The 18,299-nt window shown below is 63.7% G+C and overlaps 1 protein-coding gene across 3 annotated transcripts; it reads right to left on the bottom strand.

Annotated features, from left to right (window-relative positions):
- Positions 1-125: 125 nt before the first annotated feature.
- TSPAN32 (tetraspanin 32) lies at positions 126-17,271 on the bottom strand. Of its 3 annotated transcripts, XR_006885715.1 has the most exons (10): positions 17,197-17,271; positions 16,439-16,553; positions 15,460-15,557; positions 11,402-11,476; positions 5,266-5,367; positions 4,505-4,591; positions 2,390-2,473; positions 2,004-2,095; positions 1,132-1,372; positions 126-959 (listed from the first exon to the last, which is right to left on the bottom strand). XR_006885715.1 is itself a non-coding variant. In XM_046642942.1 (9 exons), exons 1-9 carry the CDS (start codon positions 17,260-17,262, stop codon positions 1,222-1,224), a joined length of 870 nt encoding a protein of 289 aa, XP_046498898.1. In that variant the 5' UTR covers positions 17,263-17,271; the 3' UTR covers positions 126-1,221. The 3 variants fall into 3 exon arrangements, 2 of the variants coding, with proteins under 2 accessions (XP_046498898.1, XP_046498900.1); XM_046642942.1 differs by having other exon boundaries at positions 126-1,372; XM_046642944.1 differs by lacking the exons at positions 15,460-15,557; positions 16,439-16,553; positions 17,197-17,271 and adding an exon at positions 12,307-13,051 and having other exon boundaries at positions 126-1,372.
- Between the last annotated feature and the right edge of the window lie 1,028 nt (positions 17,272-18,299).

The raw sequence follows: 18,299 nt of genomic DNA on the forward strand, positions 1-18,299 counted from the left end.
CAGAACTCAACTAAATTTCCTTTACTTTCCACCATTGTTGTGCATAGGACATACTTCTGGATCTTTCTTTAAAATTTATTTTGTAAGTTGTAGAATAGTGAGAGGAGAAGGACAGACCCAAAGGAGGAATCCACGTCCCCAGAGACCCTGGACTGTGCCCGAACGCAGGACCCATGGGACGCTGGGGCGTCTTCCCTTGGGGACAGGATTTCAGTCGCAGGAGTGCTGTTGGCTCGATATTCGGTGGCAGCATTCTGGTTTTTGGAAGTGGGAGTGTGGGAAGAGGTGTGTGTGTGACTGGAAACCCAGGAGGGGACGGTAGTGGCTATCGGTCACTTTTTGGCTGCCCATCACAGAGTGGGTCTTCTCGTTTTGGAGGACCACCCCCCACCATTGGTCTGGGTGGGGGCAGGCCCGACCCCCATGTGTGGAAGCCAAAAGGACCCCAACATTCCCATCTCCTTTGTCAGTTCTGCTGGGGCCCCGGCCTCCCTGGGCCAATTTGATGTGGCCACCCAGGACTTTGGATTCTGAGCAAAGGACACAAACCCTTGGGGACAGTTAGAGAGAATTCACGGAAGAGGTGGTTTCAATGTCCAGTGGGAGTGGCCGTGGCAGGCTGAATTTCTAAAGCGCCCCTCCCCTGACATCCTGCCTTAGTCCCTGGAACCTGTGGACACAGTGTCACTGGGAATGTGGTAGTGCTCCCCCCTTAAGATGGGGCAGTCACCGGGGCGGACCTCATCCGGCCCCATGAACCTTTGAAACCTGGGTGCTGTCTTCAGCCAGGAGGAAAGGGGAAGACAGAGAGATGCTCAACACGAGAGAGGAGGCCTCAACAAGCCGCCACTCACCTGGACATGAGGGACTGAATTCCGCCAACAGCCAGACCAAGCCCGGAAGCGGATCCTTCCAGAGGCTGCAGCGGGGAGCCCAGCCTGGCCCACCCTGGCTCTGGCCTTAAACGGAGAGCCTGGTCAAGCCTGCCCTCTGGCTTCTCTGTCCTGACTCCCACCCAGCCTGTCCTGCGGTGTCTGAGAGCGACCCCACCCCTCCGTCTGCTTAAACGGAGCCTGCTCCTTGGGTCTCCATCCTTCCCCATCCCACCACGGGGTGGAGGAATCAGCTCACAGCCTCCTGTCGGGATCGTGTGGGCCCAGGCCGGAGCGCTTTCGCCTCTGTGGGTGGACGGGTGACAGGAAAGGCGGTTGAAACAGAGTGTCAGTCGCCCTGGAGCAGCCAAGGGCCATCCGAGTGTCCCCTTGGACCCAGACGGCCACTGAGAGCATCTGCTTTAGACGAGTGTTGAGGTGCAGGCCCCCACTGGGAGCATCTGAAGAAGCTGGGCTCCTGGGGCTGGCAGCCACGGGCTCTGAGGAGCAGAGGATACAGTGAGGCTGTTCTAGAATGTGGAGGGGCCAGGCAGGACGCCTGGGCAGGGAGGGGGCCCGGACAGCCAAGGTGAGTGACCAGGTGGGGCGAGCGGAGGGCATGGCAGGCAGGGACGGCCGCAAGCACCAAGGCTGCAGGAGGGGCTTCTTGGCTGCTGGGTCTGAGTCCTCCCTGCTCTCTGCGCATGAAAAGCCCTGGGATTCCCCAAGATCAGAGGTCCTGGCCTGGGGCCGTGGTTTGGGGGCCCTGGGAGCATCCATCTCTTGGTGTTGGTGGAGATGGCACTTGTGAGGCTAGGCCTCGGCAGGGGTTGGGGGCAAGCAGAGGGGGTCCCTGTGCGGGCTGTAGAACAGAGTGCATGCTGCTCTGACAACTGTCCAGCTGCCCCCCTCCCTCAGTGACCAGCTACCCCCAAAGCGCCTCCCCTGGAGTGTCAGCCTCGGCTCTTGGTCCAGGGGTCCCACCCAGCTGTGCGGAGGCAAAGACATCTGGGGAGTGGGAAGCAGCCGAGGCTCTCTGGCCAGGGAACCAGCTTGAGTGCCGGCTCACCTCCGCCTGCAGGGCTGTGGGACCCCCTGGGCAAGGTGGTGGAGGGGCGGGCGGGGGCCTACCCTGGGCTCAGGGTGTATCTGCCTTTGCGGTCCAAGCTGCAGCCGGCGCGGATGGTGAACCAGAGGAAGGAGCTGAGCAGCATCCCGTACACCTGGGAGGGAGGCGGCGTCAGAACGAGCACCAGCAGCTGCAGGATTGGGGGGGGCCTCACCGCCTTCCCAGCAAGTTACCCGTAGGGTACAGTAAGGTTCCCTGCTGTCTAGGGACGGGAGGGAGGCAGCGGCCTGCTCCTCCCTGGCTCCCTGTGCGTGGGGAACCCTGGTGCTCCCCAAGACCAGAGATTGGCCTGGGGCTGCCCAGCCCTGCCCTTCCATTGGGGGTAGGGGACGGCAGGTGGAGGGGCAAGGAGGTGGGGGAGGGGCAGTGAGGGAGGGCGAGTGGGTACCGTGGAGGCGAGGCCAATGGCAGTCAGGGTGAAGGTGATGTTTCGATGAGTCCTCAGGAAGCTCCTGATCCCCTGCAGGCAGTCCTGGGCAGAGGGCAACAAGCTTGGCGCCCGCCCTGACCACCCACCCCTGCCCAGTGTGAGGGGCCCTGCTGAGGCTGGAGCTGTGGCGCCCACCCAGGCCAAGTGCTAGGACGATGGGAAGTCGGGGTGCAGCACATCCCAGGGGCAGCCACCCCAGAGCTCTGGGAAATGCATGGCAAGCAGGTGACAACAAGCAGCCTAGAGCTGGCTTCTGTGGGACCGAGGGGGCGCTACCCAGGGGGCCAGCGGGTGCCTTCCTCCAGGAGTCCCTGAGCTGCCTGCGTTGGCTCAAGCATCTGGCTCCCCTGGGCAGGCTGGGTCTCAGTCACTCTGGGTCCCCAGCACCCAGCCTAGGGCCGGGCACAGCGCCTTAGTGAGGGGAGGGTGCTTGTTAACGAGGACATCAGAGAAACAGCAGTGGAAGGACCCAGGGTCCCTGGCTGTCCCAGCATCCTGGCTCCATCCTGGGCTTCCATGCCTTGCCAGGGCATGGCATCGCATCCCCAGAGGCTCCCTCTCCAGGAAAACAGAGGTGACAGTGCATCTCTGAACCACCCAGCTGGTGGCATTCGGTTTTGGGGAAGGACGTTGGCATTTTGGGGCAGGCTGAGGGAAGGAAGCACAGTGGGACTTGTGGGGTGTGGTTCTGAAGGCCAGGATGGGGAGGGAGAGGAGGCTGGCGTGGTGTCTGTCCATCCATCTGTCCATGGGTTCACCGGACAGAGTCTGGGCCCTCCGGTCTCCCCGCTGGACCTCTAGTCCTGGCTGGAGTCCAGCCCCAGCTCACACTGGGATGGGGACCGACTTCGGCTGCCCTGGAGGTTGGGATTGTTGACTCCTGGGGGCAGCTGGCACTCCCACTTGTCCCAGCTAGAAAACAGCCCCAAACGCCCCCAGGAGCCCTGGGTGCACCCCTGTAGCCCGGCTGGGTGCCCCGTGGGAAAACGAACCCGAATTAGATCCTACTCCTGGGCCCCACTTGGTCACACTTCCTCTTGGAAGGCAGCCTGAGGGCAGACCACCATCCAGGACATCAGCCCCGCCCCCAGGTGGCTCCACAGGCGGCCCAGGGCCCGCATCCACCCTCATGTGCTGCCCCTGGTGTCCCCACCGAGGAGGCCTTTGCAGTGGGTCCCCATGGCCCTGCCACCTGCAGGGTGCACGGAGATGGCCCTCAGCCCTACTTTGCAGACCAGACGGGGGACCTGAGGCCTCTCCCTGGGAGGCATGAACAGGCCTTCCAGACGCTCAGCCCCCTTCCCGGGCATGCTGGGCCCTCCTCTGCCCTCGCCCCTCCCCAGCACGCCAGCCCTCTCGGCTGAGCTGGCTATTTGCATCCTCCTGTCTGTTCTTGGAGGGCGGCCAGGAGCCTCTCTCCCTGAGATAGGGAGATAGGGGTGGGTTTGTTTCCCTGACAGCGGGGGAGGGGATCTGGGGAGGTGGGTGGGGGAGGGCTCAGCTGGAGGGAGGGGAGGGTGGGCTCTCCAGGCCTCAGGAAAGAAGGGCTTGCCTGCCTCCCTGTCTGTCAATGAAGCCCATGGCGGCCAGACTCGGGCTCAGGGCGATGCTCCCTCCGTGGAATGCCCTTCCAGCTCCTTCCGGGGCCCTCGGGAGGCCTGTCTGCCCCCAAGGAAGGGCTGACCACTGCTGCTCTGTGGGCCCTTAGCATTGCTCACCCCCGTTTATCTCCCACCCACCCTTGGTCCTTCTAGAGGCTTCCGAGGGTGGAGTCTCAGTGTCTGGCACTGGCCCCTGGCCTCGGGGAGCCCCCCTGAGGCTGTGTGAAAGAGTGAAGGAGTGAGTGGAGAATGGGGCCATGTGTAGCCTGGAGAAGGACCTGGGCCTGTGGTCAGAGTCAAGCTCACCAGCCCAGCCCAGCCCAGCCCAGCCCCTCTCACTGAGGCCTCTGATCACAGGGCAGCCTTCCCTGTGCCCTGAGTGGGCACGTCCCCAGGGTCTGGGGGAGACCAAGGGGTGGGAGACGTCCGAGGTCTGGGGTTGAGCCCTGGTCGTGGCTGCCCCTCTCCTCACCTGTCTCTCAGCCTCTGCTCCCCGACACAGGTCAGCCTCCGAGCTCCCCAGGAGGCTGAAAGGAGAGCTCTTCCCACAGCACAGGAACTGCAAGAACGGAAGAGAAGGAGGTGGTTTGCTCTCAGAACCCTGGGATCCCTGTCGGACAGATGGGGAAACTGAGGCCCAAAGAGGCCAAAGGACTAGGCAGGGTCCAGCAGAGCTGGGGTCCCCCGAGAGGCCAGGACTGGGGCTCAGGGTAATGTGGCTGCCTTTGCAGGGACATCAGGCACTGGCCAGCCTGGTCTTTCCTGCCCACCAAGAGGGCTTTCCTGTAAAAGGGGGGTCGACTACCCTCACCCCTGGGGTCCTAGCCAAAGCTGCCTGCCTGCCTGCCTGCCTGCAGACTGCTCACCTGCTGGGGCCAGGCCAGCCTCACGGGCTGACACCCTGCAGTCACCGGGCCCTGCTTAGTGCTGTCCCATCTCTATGTCATAATTCTTAATCATTTTTGGACAAGGGTCCTTTCATTCTGCTCTGAGCCCTGAAATTCCATAGCCGGCCCTGTCCAGGGAAGAGGGAAGAGCACAGGAACTCTTTGTGCCTCGCCTGCCCCCCCCCGGCGGGGCATCAGTGTACTGGGACCCCCTGTTCAGTGCCTGGCCTCGGGCCGGCTGACTCTGAGGGCTGCCCTGTGCCCATTTTCTGGATCACAGTCCACTTGGGGAGGCTGATCGGCTCAGAGCTGCTCAGCAAGGGGAGGCCTCCCCCACCACGCTCACCGTGTCCTGGATGGCCGCCAGCTCCTGCCGCCAGATGCTGGACGAGCTCTTTACTGCCTGGTCATACACCAGATCGTAGGTATCCAACACTGCATCCTCCACCTGCACCAAAAGCATTGTGGGAAGCTCCCTCCCCCGACAGAGCTCCCCGAAGGAAGGGCCTGGCCCCTGTGTGCTGGGCCACATCCAAACGGCCCCCTCCTCCCCCTCCCTGAGCGCAGAGCCCGGGTCCCCTGGGTGGGTGGGTGACAGCGGTTCCTCAGACTTCAGTTGTGGGGACCTCCCCCCAAGAATGGCTGTTCATGCCACACTCCTGCTCCTGGGGGGGTCCTGTGGGATGAGTCAGAGACCCAAGCTCTGCCGCCTGCCCCCGCTCTGGTCTTCAGGAGCGTGGGGGCCCTGCCGAAGGAAGTGTCCGCCCTGCTCCTGTTGATCTGGAAATGGACAGAGGGGCAGGGAAAGCCAACAGCCTGGCCTGGCCGAGGGCCGGGAGAGGCCTCATGCCAGGAGCTCAGCTCCCCAAAGATGCTCCAGGTCTTTCCCCAGAACCAGCCGAGTGTGTCCCAGAATGCCCAGGCAGGGCCTTGGGCCAGGGAATCGGGGGGCACCTGGGGCCAGCTCTGAGCGAACAAGGACCTGTGGGGGGCAGACAATGGAGAAGGAGGGTAGTGACAGGTGCCCAGCTGGGTTCTGCCTTGCCTCTGCACCCCCACATCACCCAGACCTCACCGCCTCTGCCCTCCTAGACACCCCTTTCTGTGCCTTGGTCCGTGCTGCCCCCCGAAACTGAAATGCCCTCCTCTTGCCAAGTTATTCCTTCAAAGACAAACTGGAATCTCGCCTCTTCCAGGAAGGCTTCCCTGACTGCACCGGAACTGCTGGTCTAGGGGCGCAGGCGAGGCCTCTTTGAGCTCCCCTGCCCTCTGATGCTTCCTTTCCCCCCTCAGAAACCCAGAGTTCTCCCTCCCTCCCTTCCCGCTCCCACACCGTGCTGACAGGTGGGACATGCTGATGGGTGCTCAGGGGGGCCCCAAGGGGCTGAGGGTGAACAGAGGGCCTCTGTCTGCTCTGGCCACTCACGCCAGCCCTCGGGAGAGGAAGTCTGGTGGCCCCCACAGCCTGGAGGACCGGGGGGCAGGGGGCCGGCGGGCAGTGGGGGCTCTCCAGACCAGCCGGGTCCAAAGCCTCTGTGCCCCAGTAGGGACCAGATGGACTTCCAACCCCAACCCCGCTCCTGGCACCAACTAACCCTCCCCACGGAGATATCGCTCTGCAAGTCGTCCCAAGCCCAGCCGGACGGTTGCCTCCTGCCCGCTGGGAAGTGGGCTGTGTCCTGGGCTGGGGGCAGGCGCCAGGCTAGCCGCCTCTGCTGGAGGGCCTGGCCCTCTCTCTGCCTCAGTTTCCTCAAGTGAAATAGGGGCGGAGAACTGCCAGGCCACTCTGTCTTTATGGGAGGAGGCCCTGGTGAGGGCTGGGGCCTGGCGGAGTGGGCCTGGGGTCAGTGGGGCAGATGGCCATGACAAGGAGGCCAGCTCGGACCAGCCCTCCTGGTTCCATCCCCCCACCCTTTCAACTCCTGCCCTCCCCCACTAGGGCCCGGGGAGGACCTGGCTGCCTCCCTGGCAAGCTGTCATTATTGTAATATTGGCAGGAGAAGCAATAGCCGCTGATGGCAGAGCAGCTCTCCACGAGCCCCTCCGTCAGATGAAGACGCAGCCCCAGCAAAGCCACAGCCCCTGCTGAGACCCCCGGGCCTGGCGGTGGAGGCCAGGCCGCACTCTCCCAGCAGGGCTGGCTGTCTAGCTGGTGCTCCACCGTCCGCCCCCCATTGCTGGGTTCAGTGGGTGCTGGGGGAGCCAGAGGCCTGTGTTTCTCTAGAAGAAAAGTGGGGGTGGACCATGTGGTCTTGGATGCCACGGGCCCCAGACATTGGGGTGCTCCCTGCCAGGATGCCTTGGTCTTTAGCCCTCATCTTCCAGAGCTCCAGGGGTGCCCTCTCAGGGTGGGGGTTCCTGGTTTGCTGAATGCACATCTCAGATACTGGCACAAACCAGGTGCCCTGGGAGCCCCCACCACGCCAGCTCCCCACCCCCGGCCCCCTGCTGCCCCCATCGGCCTGGGCTTGGTGACGCTCTGGGCTGAGCCCCCATTCCCATGGTCTGCTAAACCTGCCTGGGTGGGGACACTCCCAAGGTGGCCTGTGGGGAGCTGCAGGTGGTCAGTAGACCAACCCCATGGGCCCGAGGGCCAGCTCTGGCCTGAGCCCACACAGTGGCCAGACAATCAGGGAGGAGAGTGGCCTCAAGGCGGGGGGGGGCCCTGACCACTGGGAGCTGTGAGGACAAGGGACCTTTTGATACTTCTCGCACTGCTGTACTTAATCCGCACATGAATTATTAAGTGGAGCCAAGCAATTCATTTCCCCGTGCAGGTCCTTCTGGGGACAGGGGAGCCACGGCGGAGTCCTTCTCAGGCTGTGTTGGGCGTAATTAATAGCCCTCGCGCTCTGTATTCATCGCACAGCCACCCGTCCCCACAGCGCGGGCCTTCGCCAGCTTCGGGGCGCCTGCCAGGGCCCCAAGGGAGCCAGCGTCCTGGAGGAGTGGCTTCTGGAAAACCCCGTGAGTGGTGGGAGCAGTGGGGGGTCCCCCCTCACCCCACCAGGGTCTGTGGCCCGGTCTCTGGGCCACAGAAGACGTGGCTGGTCCCTGAGCTCCTCCATCCTCAGGTTCCCGTCCACAGGGATGCCCTAAAATGCTGTCTTGACCTTGTGTTTCAGGATATCTTAGGGGGTCCCTTGGGGGAAGCACAGGAGGGGAAATGGAGTGAACAGGACTGGCTGGGGTCCAGGCTCCAGACCCCCTAGAGCTAGCAGCTTGGCCCTTTGGCCTCCTCTGCTTGCTGGGCCACGTCAGGGCCTTGTGGGACAAAGACACTGGGACTGAGCCCTGTTTGGCCCGGGTCGGCCCAGAGGCTGAGGCTCCTGCCCCTGCTGCTCGGTGCCCCAGTGCCAGCCCCAAACATGGCCTGGTGCAAGCCCAGGACGGCGCCACACGGGTCACATGTGACTTGGGCTCAGACGCAGGTGGATCCCACAAGGCCCTTCCCACGCACTGGTTCCTTCCTGCCATGAGCAGCCCCCTCGGCAGGGTCTCTGCCTCCTTTTACAGATGAGGAAACAGGCCCAGGAAAGTTAGCTGACCACCCAAGCATGCTGGGCCGAGAGGCTGACCCCCCCTTGAAGCCAGAGCTCCTTCACCCAGGCCACCCCTGTGCCCATGTGGGCCTGGACATGCACATGGACCACAGCGGAGGGTGGATGGGGCCCACCAGACTGAGGGCCTGGGAGGAAGCCCCAGCCCCGACCTGGGGTCAGGCAAGGCCCAGAGAACTGATCCCTGGCGGCCAGTTGGAGTGTGGACCAGACCAGGATGATTTTTGTCAGGGGCGTGGTGAGGCTGGGACAGAGCAGAGGCCCAGCTGGGAGCCATCCGGCTTTTCGCCCCCACCCCTTCCCAGCGCAGGAGCCCCAGCTGGATTGTGGCCTGTGGCCCCTGCACGGCCCTCCCCTCCAGAACCTCAGATCCTGGGCTCAGAGCTGTAAACACAGTGTCAGAGAAGAGAGGATGGGCTGCAGCCACTCTCAGGAGAGCTGGATGGGGAGCCAGCACACCCTGGCAGCTGTCTTGAACAGGACCACCCACGCTGTGACCCAGGCCTCGAATGGGCCAGTGGATGGGGAGTGTGAGGCCAGAACCCCAGCCTAGCCTGGCTCTCCCGGGGCCAAACTGTGAGCTACCCCCACGGAATGGAGGCTGCCTTTCAGGGGCTCCGACCTCCTCCAAGAGCCAGAGGAAACGTCCTTTTTCTGATCTGGTCACAGGTGGGTGACCCCAAATGATGCTGGGTTGGTGGTGAGTGGCTTGGGGTGACCCTTGGGCAGGGAAGGAAAAAGAGGCACTGACTCGGGACACAGAGCCCTGGGTGGAGAGCCAGACCCCTTGGGCCCCCGCTTTGCCTCCTGCTCTCCCGGCCCCCTTGAGCCTACCCTCCATTCGCAGACCAAAGGTAAGGAAGGCAAGGACCAGAGAGGGTGATTATACACCTAAAAGCATACAGCACAAGCTCAGCCCAGGGGACCCAGGCCTCGCCTTCTGCCCCAGCTGTTCTCTGCGCCTTACGTGACCATCTTGGGGGCCCGGGCCACATGGAGGCTGGGGCTGCTGGGTCTCCTGATACACAGGCAAGAAATCAGCACCTGTCACTTGCTGCTGGCATGAGGTTTTGCCCAGAAACCAGCACACTCCAGCCAGACCAGCTTGGGTTTCCCTGGGCTGGTTCTTACAGAGCACACGGGGAAACTGAGGCCAAGGGAGAGGCAAAGAATTGCTCATGGTCTCAGAAAGTCGGGGCAAACAGAGCCTGTGGAGCGGGCTCTCCTTTCCCTCTCTGCAGCCCCACCTGCTGGCTGCCTTGGGGGTCTCGCCTGGAGCTGCCGCCAGGGTCTTGTCATTGCTGGGGACCACGGGGAAGCTTGCCCCTTGCCCGCTCTTGCAGCTGTGACCTCTCGGCCGGGGAGCAGCTGGGCTGCCTGGCCGGGCAGCGTGGCCAGGAGTGGGCCTGAGGCCTGGGACAAGCACTGGAAGCAGACATGCTCCCCTGTGGGGCAAGAGGCCCCTTTGGGAAGGGTAACCTGCATCCCGCGGTGCCTTCACGGCCGCCCCAACAGCTGGGGCCCTGTAGCTCTCAGCTCAGTGAGGAGAGAAGCCTAATCCCATGGTGGGGGGCTCTGGGCACACGGGCTGAGACAGGGTGTTGGCATCGGTCAGCCCTGCTCTGTGGCCTGGCCCAGTACTGGTTACTATAGCCACCAGCGTCCCCTCCTGGACCCCGCCAACCCCCAGCCCCAACCTGGACTGCCCCACTCTGAACTAAGGGTCCAGATAGGCCTGGGGCTGGGGGCTGGCCCCCACACCTGAGCCCCTCAGGACCCGATGGCCCTCTCTCCCAGCCTTTTGGGCATCCGTCTCCTCTGCTGGGATGGAGTGGCCTGGCCTTGCCCCTGGCCCTCGTCTGGGAGGGGTCGGCCCTGCACACACACTTGCCAAGCCCATTTCCCAGACAGGCTCTCAGCTCTGTTCCCGAGTGCAGACAGAATCTCTGCACGGCCAGCCTCCCCCCCAGGATGTGGTCCTGCTCTGCTCCCCGGGGCCAGCGCCTTCCATAGACCCACGGCCGGCATGCTTCAATCCTGCTCGTGTGTGCTCTCTGGGGGCTATGGCCCCATGAGACCCCTTCTTCCAGAGCTGGGGCCTCCTTCCTTCCCTTAGAAACAGGACAGGAGCTGTCTCCCAGCCCTGGGCTCCTGGGATGGCCTGCTGACGCAGCAGGCACCACAGAACCTTAGCCGAAGGGTGGATGGATGGATGGACAGATGGAGGAAGGAACAAACGAGCCGCCTCCTATGGGGACCCGCCCCACCGTTACCGTGGCCATCATCACCCCAGTCGCACCAACATGGAGTCCCTGGGGAAGAGCCCACGTTGAAAATGGAACCAGCAGGTATCCTGGACCACTCTCCCCTCCGGGTCACCGGGGCAGCCCCACCTGCAGGCAGGTCGGTGTCCAGGGCTGAAGGACTGCTGTCATCCTGTGGACGAGGCCTGGACACCCTGTCCACTCTGTCCTCCAGGCCCCCACTGGGCCCCCACCAGGAGTGCAGACCCCTTAGCGCATCTTTGGGAACACAGCCCCCCACTAATCAATCCCTCAGGCTAGTGGGGGGCCCTTCCTCCCCCTGCTCCCCTCCCTCCCCCAACTCCCTGGGCATCACTTTAGGGCCCAGGAGGGGGTGGGGCTGAGGGGCCTTAGGGAGAACGGGTCCAAGGCCTGTACCTGCCTCCCTCCTTCCCTGGGGAGTGCTGCCCCAGCCCAGGAGATGACCAGCCAGGTGGTCCCTGTGCCCCCATCCCACCCCAACCCACCCCCAGGCAGAGGATGTCCCCACAGTGGTCCCTGCACCCGCCAGGTCTCTCCCTTAGTCAGGCGGGTGGGAGCATGGAGCCGACCCTCAGCTGAGCGATGTGGGCATGGAACCAATCCCCCGCTGAGTGATAGGGGCAGGCCAGGCACTCACCTGGGTTGGCTTGCGGAAGCTCCAGAAGGCCACCTGCACCAGGGCACAGAACACCAGAGCAAAGCACAGGAAGCCCTGGGCAGAGGAGAGACGGGTCACTCTCCATGCGGCCGTGCATGGCCTGGCGGGCTCCCTCTGGGCTGGGGGTATCGCTGGGGGTCCTGCATGAGCCCAGCTCCCCACTGCCCAAGATGAAGACCTTGGGCAGCGGGGAGACCTTGGGCGTTGGGTGTACTGGATCCCATCCCTTCTTCTGGCTCTTTTCTGGAATTCTTCCCCTGCTGCTTGTTTCGGCTCCTGAGGGCCTGTCAAGAGCAGTGCCACACTCCCTGCCTCAGGGAGGCCCTTCTGGGAGGGGCACTGACCTCAGAAGTCCTGGCAGAGCCTTCCCTGAGCCTGAGATTCAGACCTGGGAGAAGATGCTCCCCCTTTCAGGCGGTCCGGGCAGGAGGAATGGCTCCGGGGCAGCCGGCTGCGCCCGCATTGGGGAAGGCCTTGGGCAGGGTCCAGCAGGGACCTCTGGTTGTGGGCCAGTGGGACACCCCAAGATGGTGTGACTCCCACAGGGAAGCTCCCCGTCCCTCTCCTCACACCTGGCTCGGTCCCAGGGCCCCTCCAATCCCTGCCCCTCACTCTTGCCGCCTCCTGGACCCCAGGATTGGAGGAGACCAGAGTCCTCTGGAAGGAATGCCTTCCCATCCCCGGCACCCTGCTGTGGCCTCCTTCCCTTCCATCAGGGGTTCTGAATCGTTGAGGTTCCCCCCAGCAGAAGCTGATGAACGTTATGGACCTCTCCCCTGGAAAAGGCACACATGCCCCAGTGCTCTTTCGAGGGCACTTTCAGAGGGTCACCCGAGACTAAGAACCCTGGGGACATCACCTCCGCCCAAAGTTCCACCTGCCACCTTTGTGCCAGTGACTCTGGGATCTGAGTCTCCGGCTGAGGCTCCTCCCGGAGCTCCAGACTGGCAATCTGGATGCTGTCCACACAACCCAGGAGTCCGGAGGCCTGACGTAGCTGTCTGCACTACCCCCTCCCCACTGCTGCCCCAGGCTGGGTGTGGCTGGCTCGGCCCACACATCACCCGCCCTGGACTGCTGGCAGCCTGGGCCAGGCTGTGGCTGGGCTCTCCCAACCCAGGAGAGTTGATGACCAACGGAATGGAGAGAAGCCTACAGACGCAGACAGACACACAGACACTGGCCCGGCTAGGCAGGGACGAAGAAATGGTCCACACCGGGGTTGGTCCACCAGGCTCCAGGAAAGTGCAGGCTGCCCCCACCAGCCCCCAAACTCAGATGCAGGCACAGCGGCAGGCGCAGCTGGGCTGCCCTCCAGCCTTCTCCTCGTGTTCCCTCCTGCCTGCCCCAGAGTCCACAAGGCCTGTCTCAGGATGACCTTAGAGATGCCTCCTCCTCCTCCTCCCTCTCCCTCCTCCTCCCTCTCCCTCCCCCTCCTCCCGCTCCTCCTCCTCCCTGGCTGGCTGCAGGCCGCCTTTCCCATCTGGAAGTCATCGCTCAACGCTGCCTCCAGGGCTGGAGGCCCTGAGCCAGCTCAGGGGACCAGCATTTTCCAGAAACCGTTTCATGCCTCAGGAGAGAGAGCATGGACTCCCTGCTTCCCATCCCACTGGCTGGCCTGCCCGCCCCTTGGGCAGCAGATGGGCCCACCGGCCCCCAAGGCCTCCAAAGTGCTGAGGCTGCTGGGTTTCTTTCTCCTCATTCTAAACAAAAATATGTAAATAAATTGAAATGGCTTCCTTCAGCCGCTGCAGCCAGCTTTGTTCTCTCAGTTGGGCCGTTTCCTGCGCGAGAGGCCAGTCTGGGGAGCAGCTGGAGGGGGTGGGGACAGGAAGTGGGGGAGCACCAGGCTCCTATCACGTTGGGAAACGTCTCCCAACCCCTAGCTCCTTCACCTGTGGTCACACACACACAGACAGACACACAGATATGCCAGATGCAACACGCACACACACATGCATGCACACACAGCACAACGGAGCAGCGTCTCCAGAGTAGGTCTCCCAGCACCCCTCAGGGGCCACACTGGGTGCGCCATCCAGGCTGGGGGCCAAGGGCGGGGTTGGGGTCAGCAGACCTCCAACCCCGGTGGCTCCCAGGCCCTTCTCACAGCCCGTCCTGCCTGACAGTCATCCTGGCCCTCGAGTTGCTAGGGACGTGGAATCCAGACCCCTGGTGCTCCCTGTGCCCCTGCCCACAGATCAGAGCTGGAGAAGGCCCTGGCGACCGGCTGGGCCCAGAAGAAAAGGCCAGGCCTAGCGAGACCCAGCCTGGAGCATCTTCCTGCCTCCTGCCTTTGCCGCTTTAAGCCCAGCTCCATGGCGCCCCCTGGCGGCTGACCCCAAGCCCCGTGCTGACCTCTCGAGGCCACCCTCGCCCGGACCCCAGGCCTGGCCCTGCCGGCACCTTGTCCTCCAGCCATGCACCCCTGTAGACCTCACGCCTTAGGACAGATCCGTGGTGCCCAGCGAGGCCCACACTGCCCTGCACATGTGCCTGTGGAGTGTGCTTAGGGCTAGAGCTGCGTAGGGCCCAGGGCTGCAGCTCCAGGAGGTGACCCTGTCCTTGCCCTTGGAGATGTTTATAAACTGGGAGTCATTCAACAAACTTTTGCTGACAGAGGCTGCGTCCTCATAATGCCCAGGGTGGTCGGCCTCTGGGCCACGCGGGAAGCACAGCCCCAGCACGGGCTCCCAGGAATCTCTGACCCCATGATACACTCACAGGGCAGGGGTGGGGTCTGCAGGAACAGAGGGCTGGAAGCAGGGAAGTGGGGTCCTCGTGGCTGGAAGGGAGGGAAGGAGGCTGGAGGGACCTCTGAGGTAGCCTGGACTGGGTCCTGAACACCATGGGGAGCCTGAGAAGGCTCTGGGCAGGGAGGCATGTGGTGTGTGGTGGCTGGGGTGCAGGTGAGAGACCAGGGCTCCAGCAAGTGGAGCCCCAATTCAGGTCAGAGAGGAGGGGCTTGAGTCAGAGGGGCAGGTGGAGTGGCAGGATGGCCCAGGGAGGAGCAGGTATGGGGGCAACAAGAAGCAGGGTGAGGTGGGCCCTGTGGGGCCTGTGGGACCTCAGTGAGGTGGCGGAGACCTCCCCTACCAGGGGAGCTGTGGAGGTGGCTGTGGTGCTCAGGAGGACCCAGGCTGCAGGCCACCTTGGGGCCGCGACACAGGCCAGACATCCAGGCCGCCGGTCGGGCTAGCAGAGGGCCTTTCTTTGCCTCCCCGGGTCTCTTGGTAACAGGAAATGGAATTCACCCAAACCCTCTTGCTGGGGCCTCCAGTGTGACAGAACCAGACTCTCCCCGGGCCTTTGTGAATGGCTCCCAGGTCTGGGAGGGCCAGCTCTGATGGGGTGAAGTGGGGCTTGGTGGACATGTCCTAAATGGCCCGAGTGGAGGGGTCCTGGCTGGCCTCAGTGGAGGGGTCCTGACTGGCCCAGGTGGAGGGGTCCTGGCTGATCTGAGTGGAGGGGTCCTGGCTGGCCTGCGGGGAGGGGTCCTGGCTGATCTGAGTGGAGGGGTCCTGGCTGGCCTGTGGGGAGGGGTCCTGGCTGGTCTGAGTGGAGGGGTCCTGGCTGGCCCAGGTGGAGGGGTCCTGGCTGGTCTGAGTGGAGGGGTCCTGGCTGGCCTCAGTGGAGGGGTCCTGGCTGGCCTGTGGGGAGGCGTCCTGGCTGGTCTGAGTGGAGGGGTCCTGGCTGGCCCGAGTGGTGGGGTCCTGGCTGATCTGAGTGGAGGGGTCCTGGCTGGCCTGTGGGGAGGGGTCCTGGCTGATCTGAGTGGAGGGGTCCTGGCTGGCCCGTGCGGAGGGGTCCTGGGTGGCCCGAGTGGAGGGGTCCTGGCTGGTCTGAGTGGAGGGGTCTTGGCTGGCCCAGGTGGAGGGGTCCTGGCTGGACTGAGTGGAGGGGTCCTGGCTGGCCCACATCCCTCGGGCCTCTGTTTCTGTCGGGACATTGCAGGGAGGCAGGTTCCGTGGTCTCACAGCCTGCCAGCCCTTGATCTAGCCTGGGGGGCCGAGGGGGCTGGGGCACAGAGAACTTACCACCGCCATGAGGCCCCCGGCCTCCCGCACAGTGGCTGTGGCAGTCAGCACGGCCCCCAGGGTCAGGAGCCCGGCCAGGCTGATGCCCACGTAGAAGGCTGGGTGGGAAGAGAGAAGAGGAGGGCTAGGGGGGCCCAGAACAGGGGTCCCAAATGCACAGATCCGGGTCTGAAATCCAACTGGAGGGTCACCACAGGGCTGCGGGACTTCTGGGAGCTCTGAATGGGCCACGTCTCCCCCATCAGGCAGGGAGGTGCCACCCCACCCTCCTCTCCGCCTCCAACATTCAGAAGGTGGAGGGCAGAGGAAGCCTGGGAGCCCCTGCCCCCCTCTTGCCCCAACCCCGTCCTCCTCTTGGGGCTATCTTTGAAGCCACATCCCCCCCATGCCCTGGTGACAGGTGGCCGTGAGGAGGCTGTATCTTATCAGTCCCAGCCCAGGCCCCAGGCTTCCTGCTGTAGGGAGGCTGGGGCCCAGGGTTCAGGGTGAAAATGTGAGGCCTAAGGGGTGGGAGGCCTGGGGGCTGGGACCCAGGTCCCGACCTTACGGGCCTCACTTTCCCCCACATCTGCCTTCCTTGGCCTCCTGTGCTCTCACCTGAGGCCAAGCCAACCAGGGTATGAGCTGCTCAAGCCTCATCCTGGCTGGGCCCCTCTCTGTGGGAGCACCCGCTCCAGGACACAGGCCAGGTTGGGCCCCAACGCCCCCCGACATGCCCACGCTGTCCCCAGGCTGCTGGGGTGGGTTGGGGGACCAGCAAGAGCACACACTATCCCCCAGAGCCCAGGCTCTGCCTGGTGGAGCTGGGACCCCTCTGCAGCTCCCTCCATGCCTGTCCCCATGGCCTGCCCCCATGGCCTGCCCCCATGGCCTACCTTAGCCCAGCTCCGCTAGGGAGAACTCACCCCTGGGCTCCTCCCCAGCCACCTTTGCCCCTGAAGCTCCCTCCCCAACAGCAGCCCCCCAGGACCTCACTCACCCCAGCGGTGCATGGCCTTGTAGGAGGTCCTCTCTGAGGATGCGTGGCCAAGGACAGCAAAGTGGGCCCCGAAGTAGGTGAGAGCCGCCATGGAGGCCACTGCGAGGCCCAGCAGCTGGGGGTGGGGCAGACCCAGAGAGTGGGGGGCAGGGCTGGACACAGACTGAGGCCCCAGAGAGCCAAGTCTAGGGCTCCTGGTCCCCCTGACCACCCTCCCTCCAGCTTCCTCGTCTCACATGAGACAGGTTCAGCTGTGGGGCTTCCGAGTGTTTCTGTGGGGTGGTCTCAGGAGGCCACACACACTCACCGCCCCCCACCACCACGCACACTCATTGTCCAGCTTCTCCAAGGACCTGGAAGCTCGGATCTTTCCGTCTGCAGAGCAGAGAGTGGGCCCACCCCAGCCCCTAGCAGGCCCCTCCCCTGCTCTTGCAAGGGCACCTCCAGGAGGGGAAGCCAACGCCACCCCCACCCCTGGGCATCACCGCCTCCGACCCCAGTTCACCAGACTCCTCCTGGCCCTGCGCTGTGTGGAGGGAGGATGGACACGTCCCACAGGGACAGCCCTCCAGGAGTCCACTACCGGGGACCCCAGGCCCATGTTCATGGGGGCAGCATGGGGACAGCGCTGGTATGTGTGTGCGTGTGTGCGTGTGCGTGTGTGTGTGTGTGTGTGTGTGTGGAGGGGAAACCACAGTGGTGGAGGTCCAGTCACATAGCCCACCCCACACCCGCCTCCTGCCCCACCTGCCTGTTACCAAGACAAAGAAGCTGGTGACCAGCATCTGGCATTTGGCCACCCTGACTCGACTCCGCGGCCTCATGGCGCTCTCCTCTTCTCCTCTCCCCTCCTCTCTCTTCTCCTCTCCTCTCCCCATCTCTCCCCGCCCCTCCTCTTCCCTCCCACTGTGGTTTCCAGCTGGGTGGGGGCCTCAGACCGCACTGCACGCCCAGGAGGGAGCTGGGTCCGCCTGTCTGTCTGTCAACACACCCAGAGAACTGAGCCGCTGGGGGTTCCGGAAGAAGGGCAGGCAGGAAGGGGAGGGGACATCAAGGCCAGCTCCTGCCACGCCTGCTGCCCCCAGCCCTGGCCCAAGACATATGTCTGAGGGGTCTCCCAGAAGGGTGCGGCCCTGTTCTCGGTGTGGCCGCAGCGGACACCCTGGGAGGAGGTGGGAAGACGTGGGTGAGTAGAAGAGGGTGCCTGGGTAGGGGGTGAGCTCCCTGTCTCAGGAGTGTGCAAGCAGAGGCTGGACCGCTGGTGAGTCCTGCCCGAGGCCGTGATCCTTGAAGGAATTTGGGATGCAGGGTCTAACCCGAACATCATTATTGAAGCACGGTTTTATGAAATGCCATTTGAAGCGTCCTGTGACAACAAAATTTTGAAAAGGTAATTCGAGTTTTGATGCCTCGGTGGCACAGATGAGTAATTTGGAGTGGAGCTGTCTTGAGGGCACGAGCAGGGCTGGGGCCTTCACTCATACCCATGTCGGCCTCCAAGAAGACTTTGTCACAACTCGAACCTGTAATTAAACAAAACGAGGTAAATGTGAGGATGGGGCCGGGCTGCAACTCAAACGCACGTGGGCTGTGCTGTCTAAGTGGGTCACTGGGGCCAGCATGGGCCTGGACGGGACAGGTGGTGAGACCACCCATCTGGGTCTGGTCTGGGCCGGTTTGAACCGTGGGGACCGCTGCCAGGGCGGCAGGCCTTACCGGGGCAGGACCGCCTGGGCACGGCTCAGCTCTCATGCTAGAATTGCTCCCCTCTGACGTCTCGTAATGTGAGGTCCTCCTGGACACTCGGGGACCTCAGCAGGGGAGGAGATGTGCCCCACACAGCTTCGGGCATGGTGACCTC

Source organism: Equus quagga, chromosome 17, assembly GCF_021613505.1.
Source record: "Equus quagga isolate Etosha38 chromosome 17, UCLA_HA_Equagga_1.0, whole genome shotgun sequence".
NCBI lineage: Eukaryota > Metazoa > Chordata > Mammalia > Perissodactyla > Equidae > Equus > Equus quagga.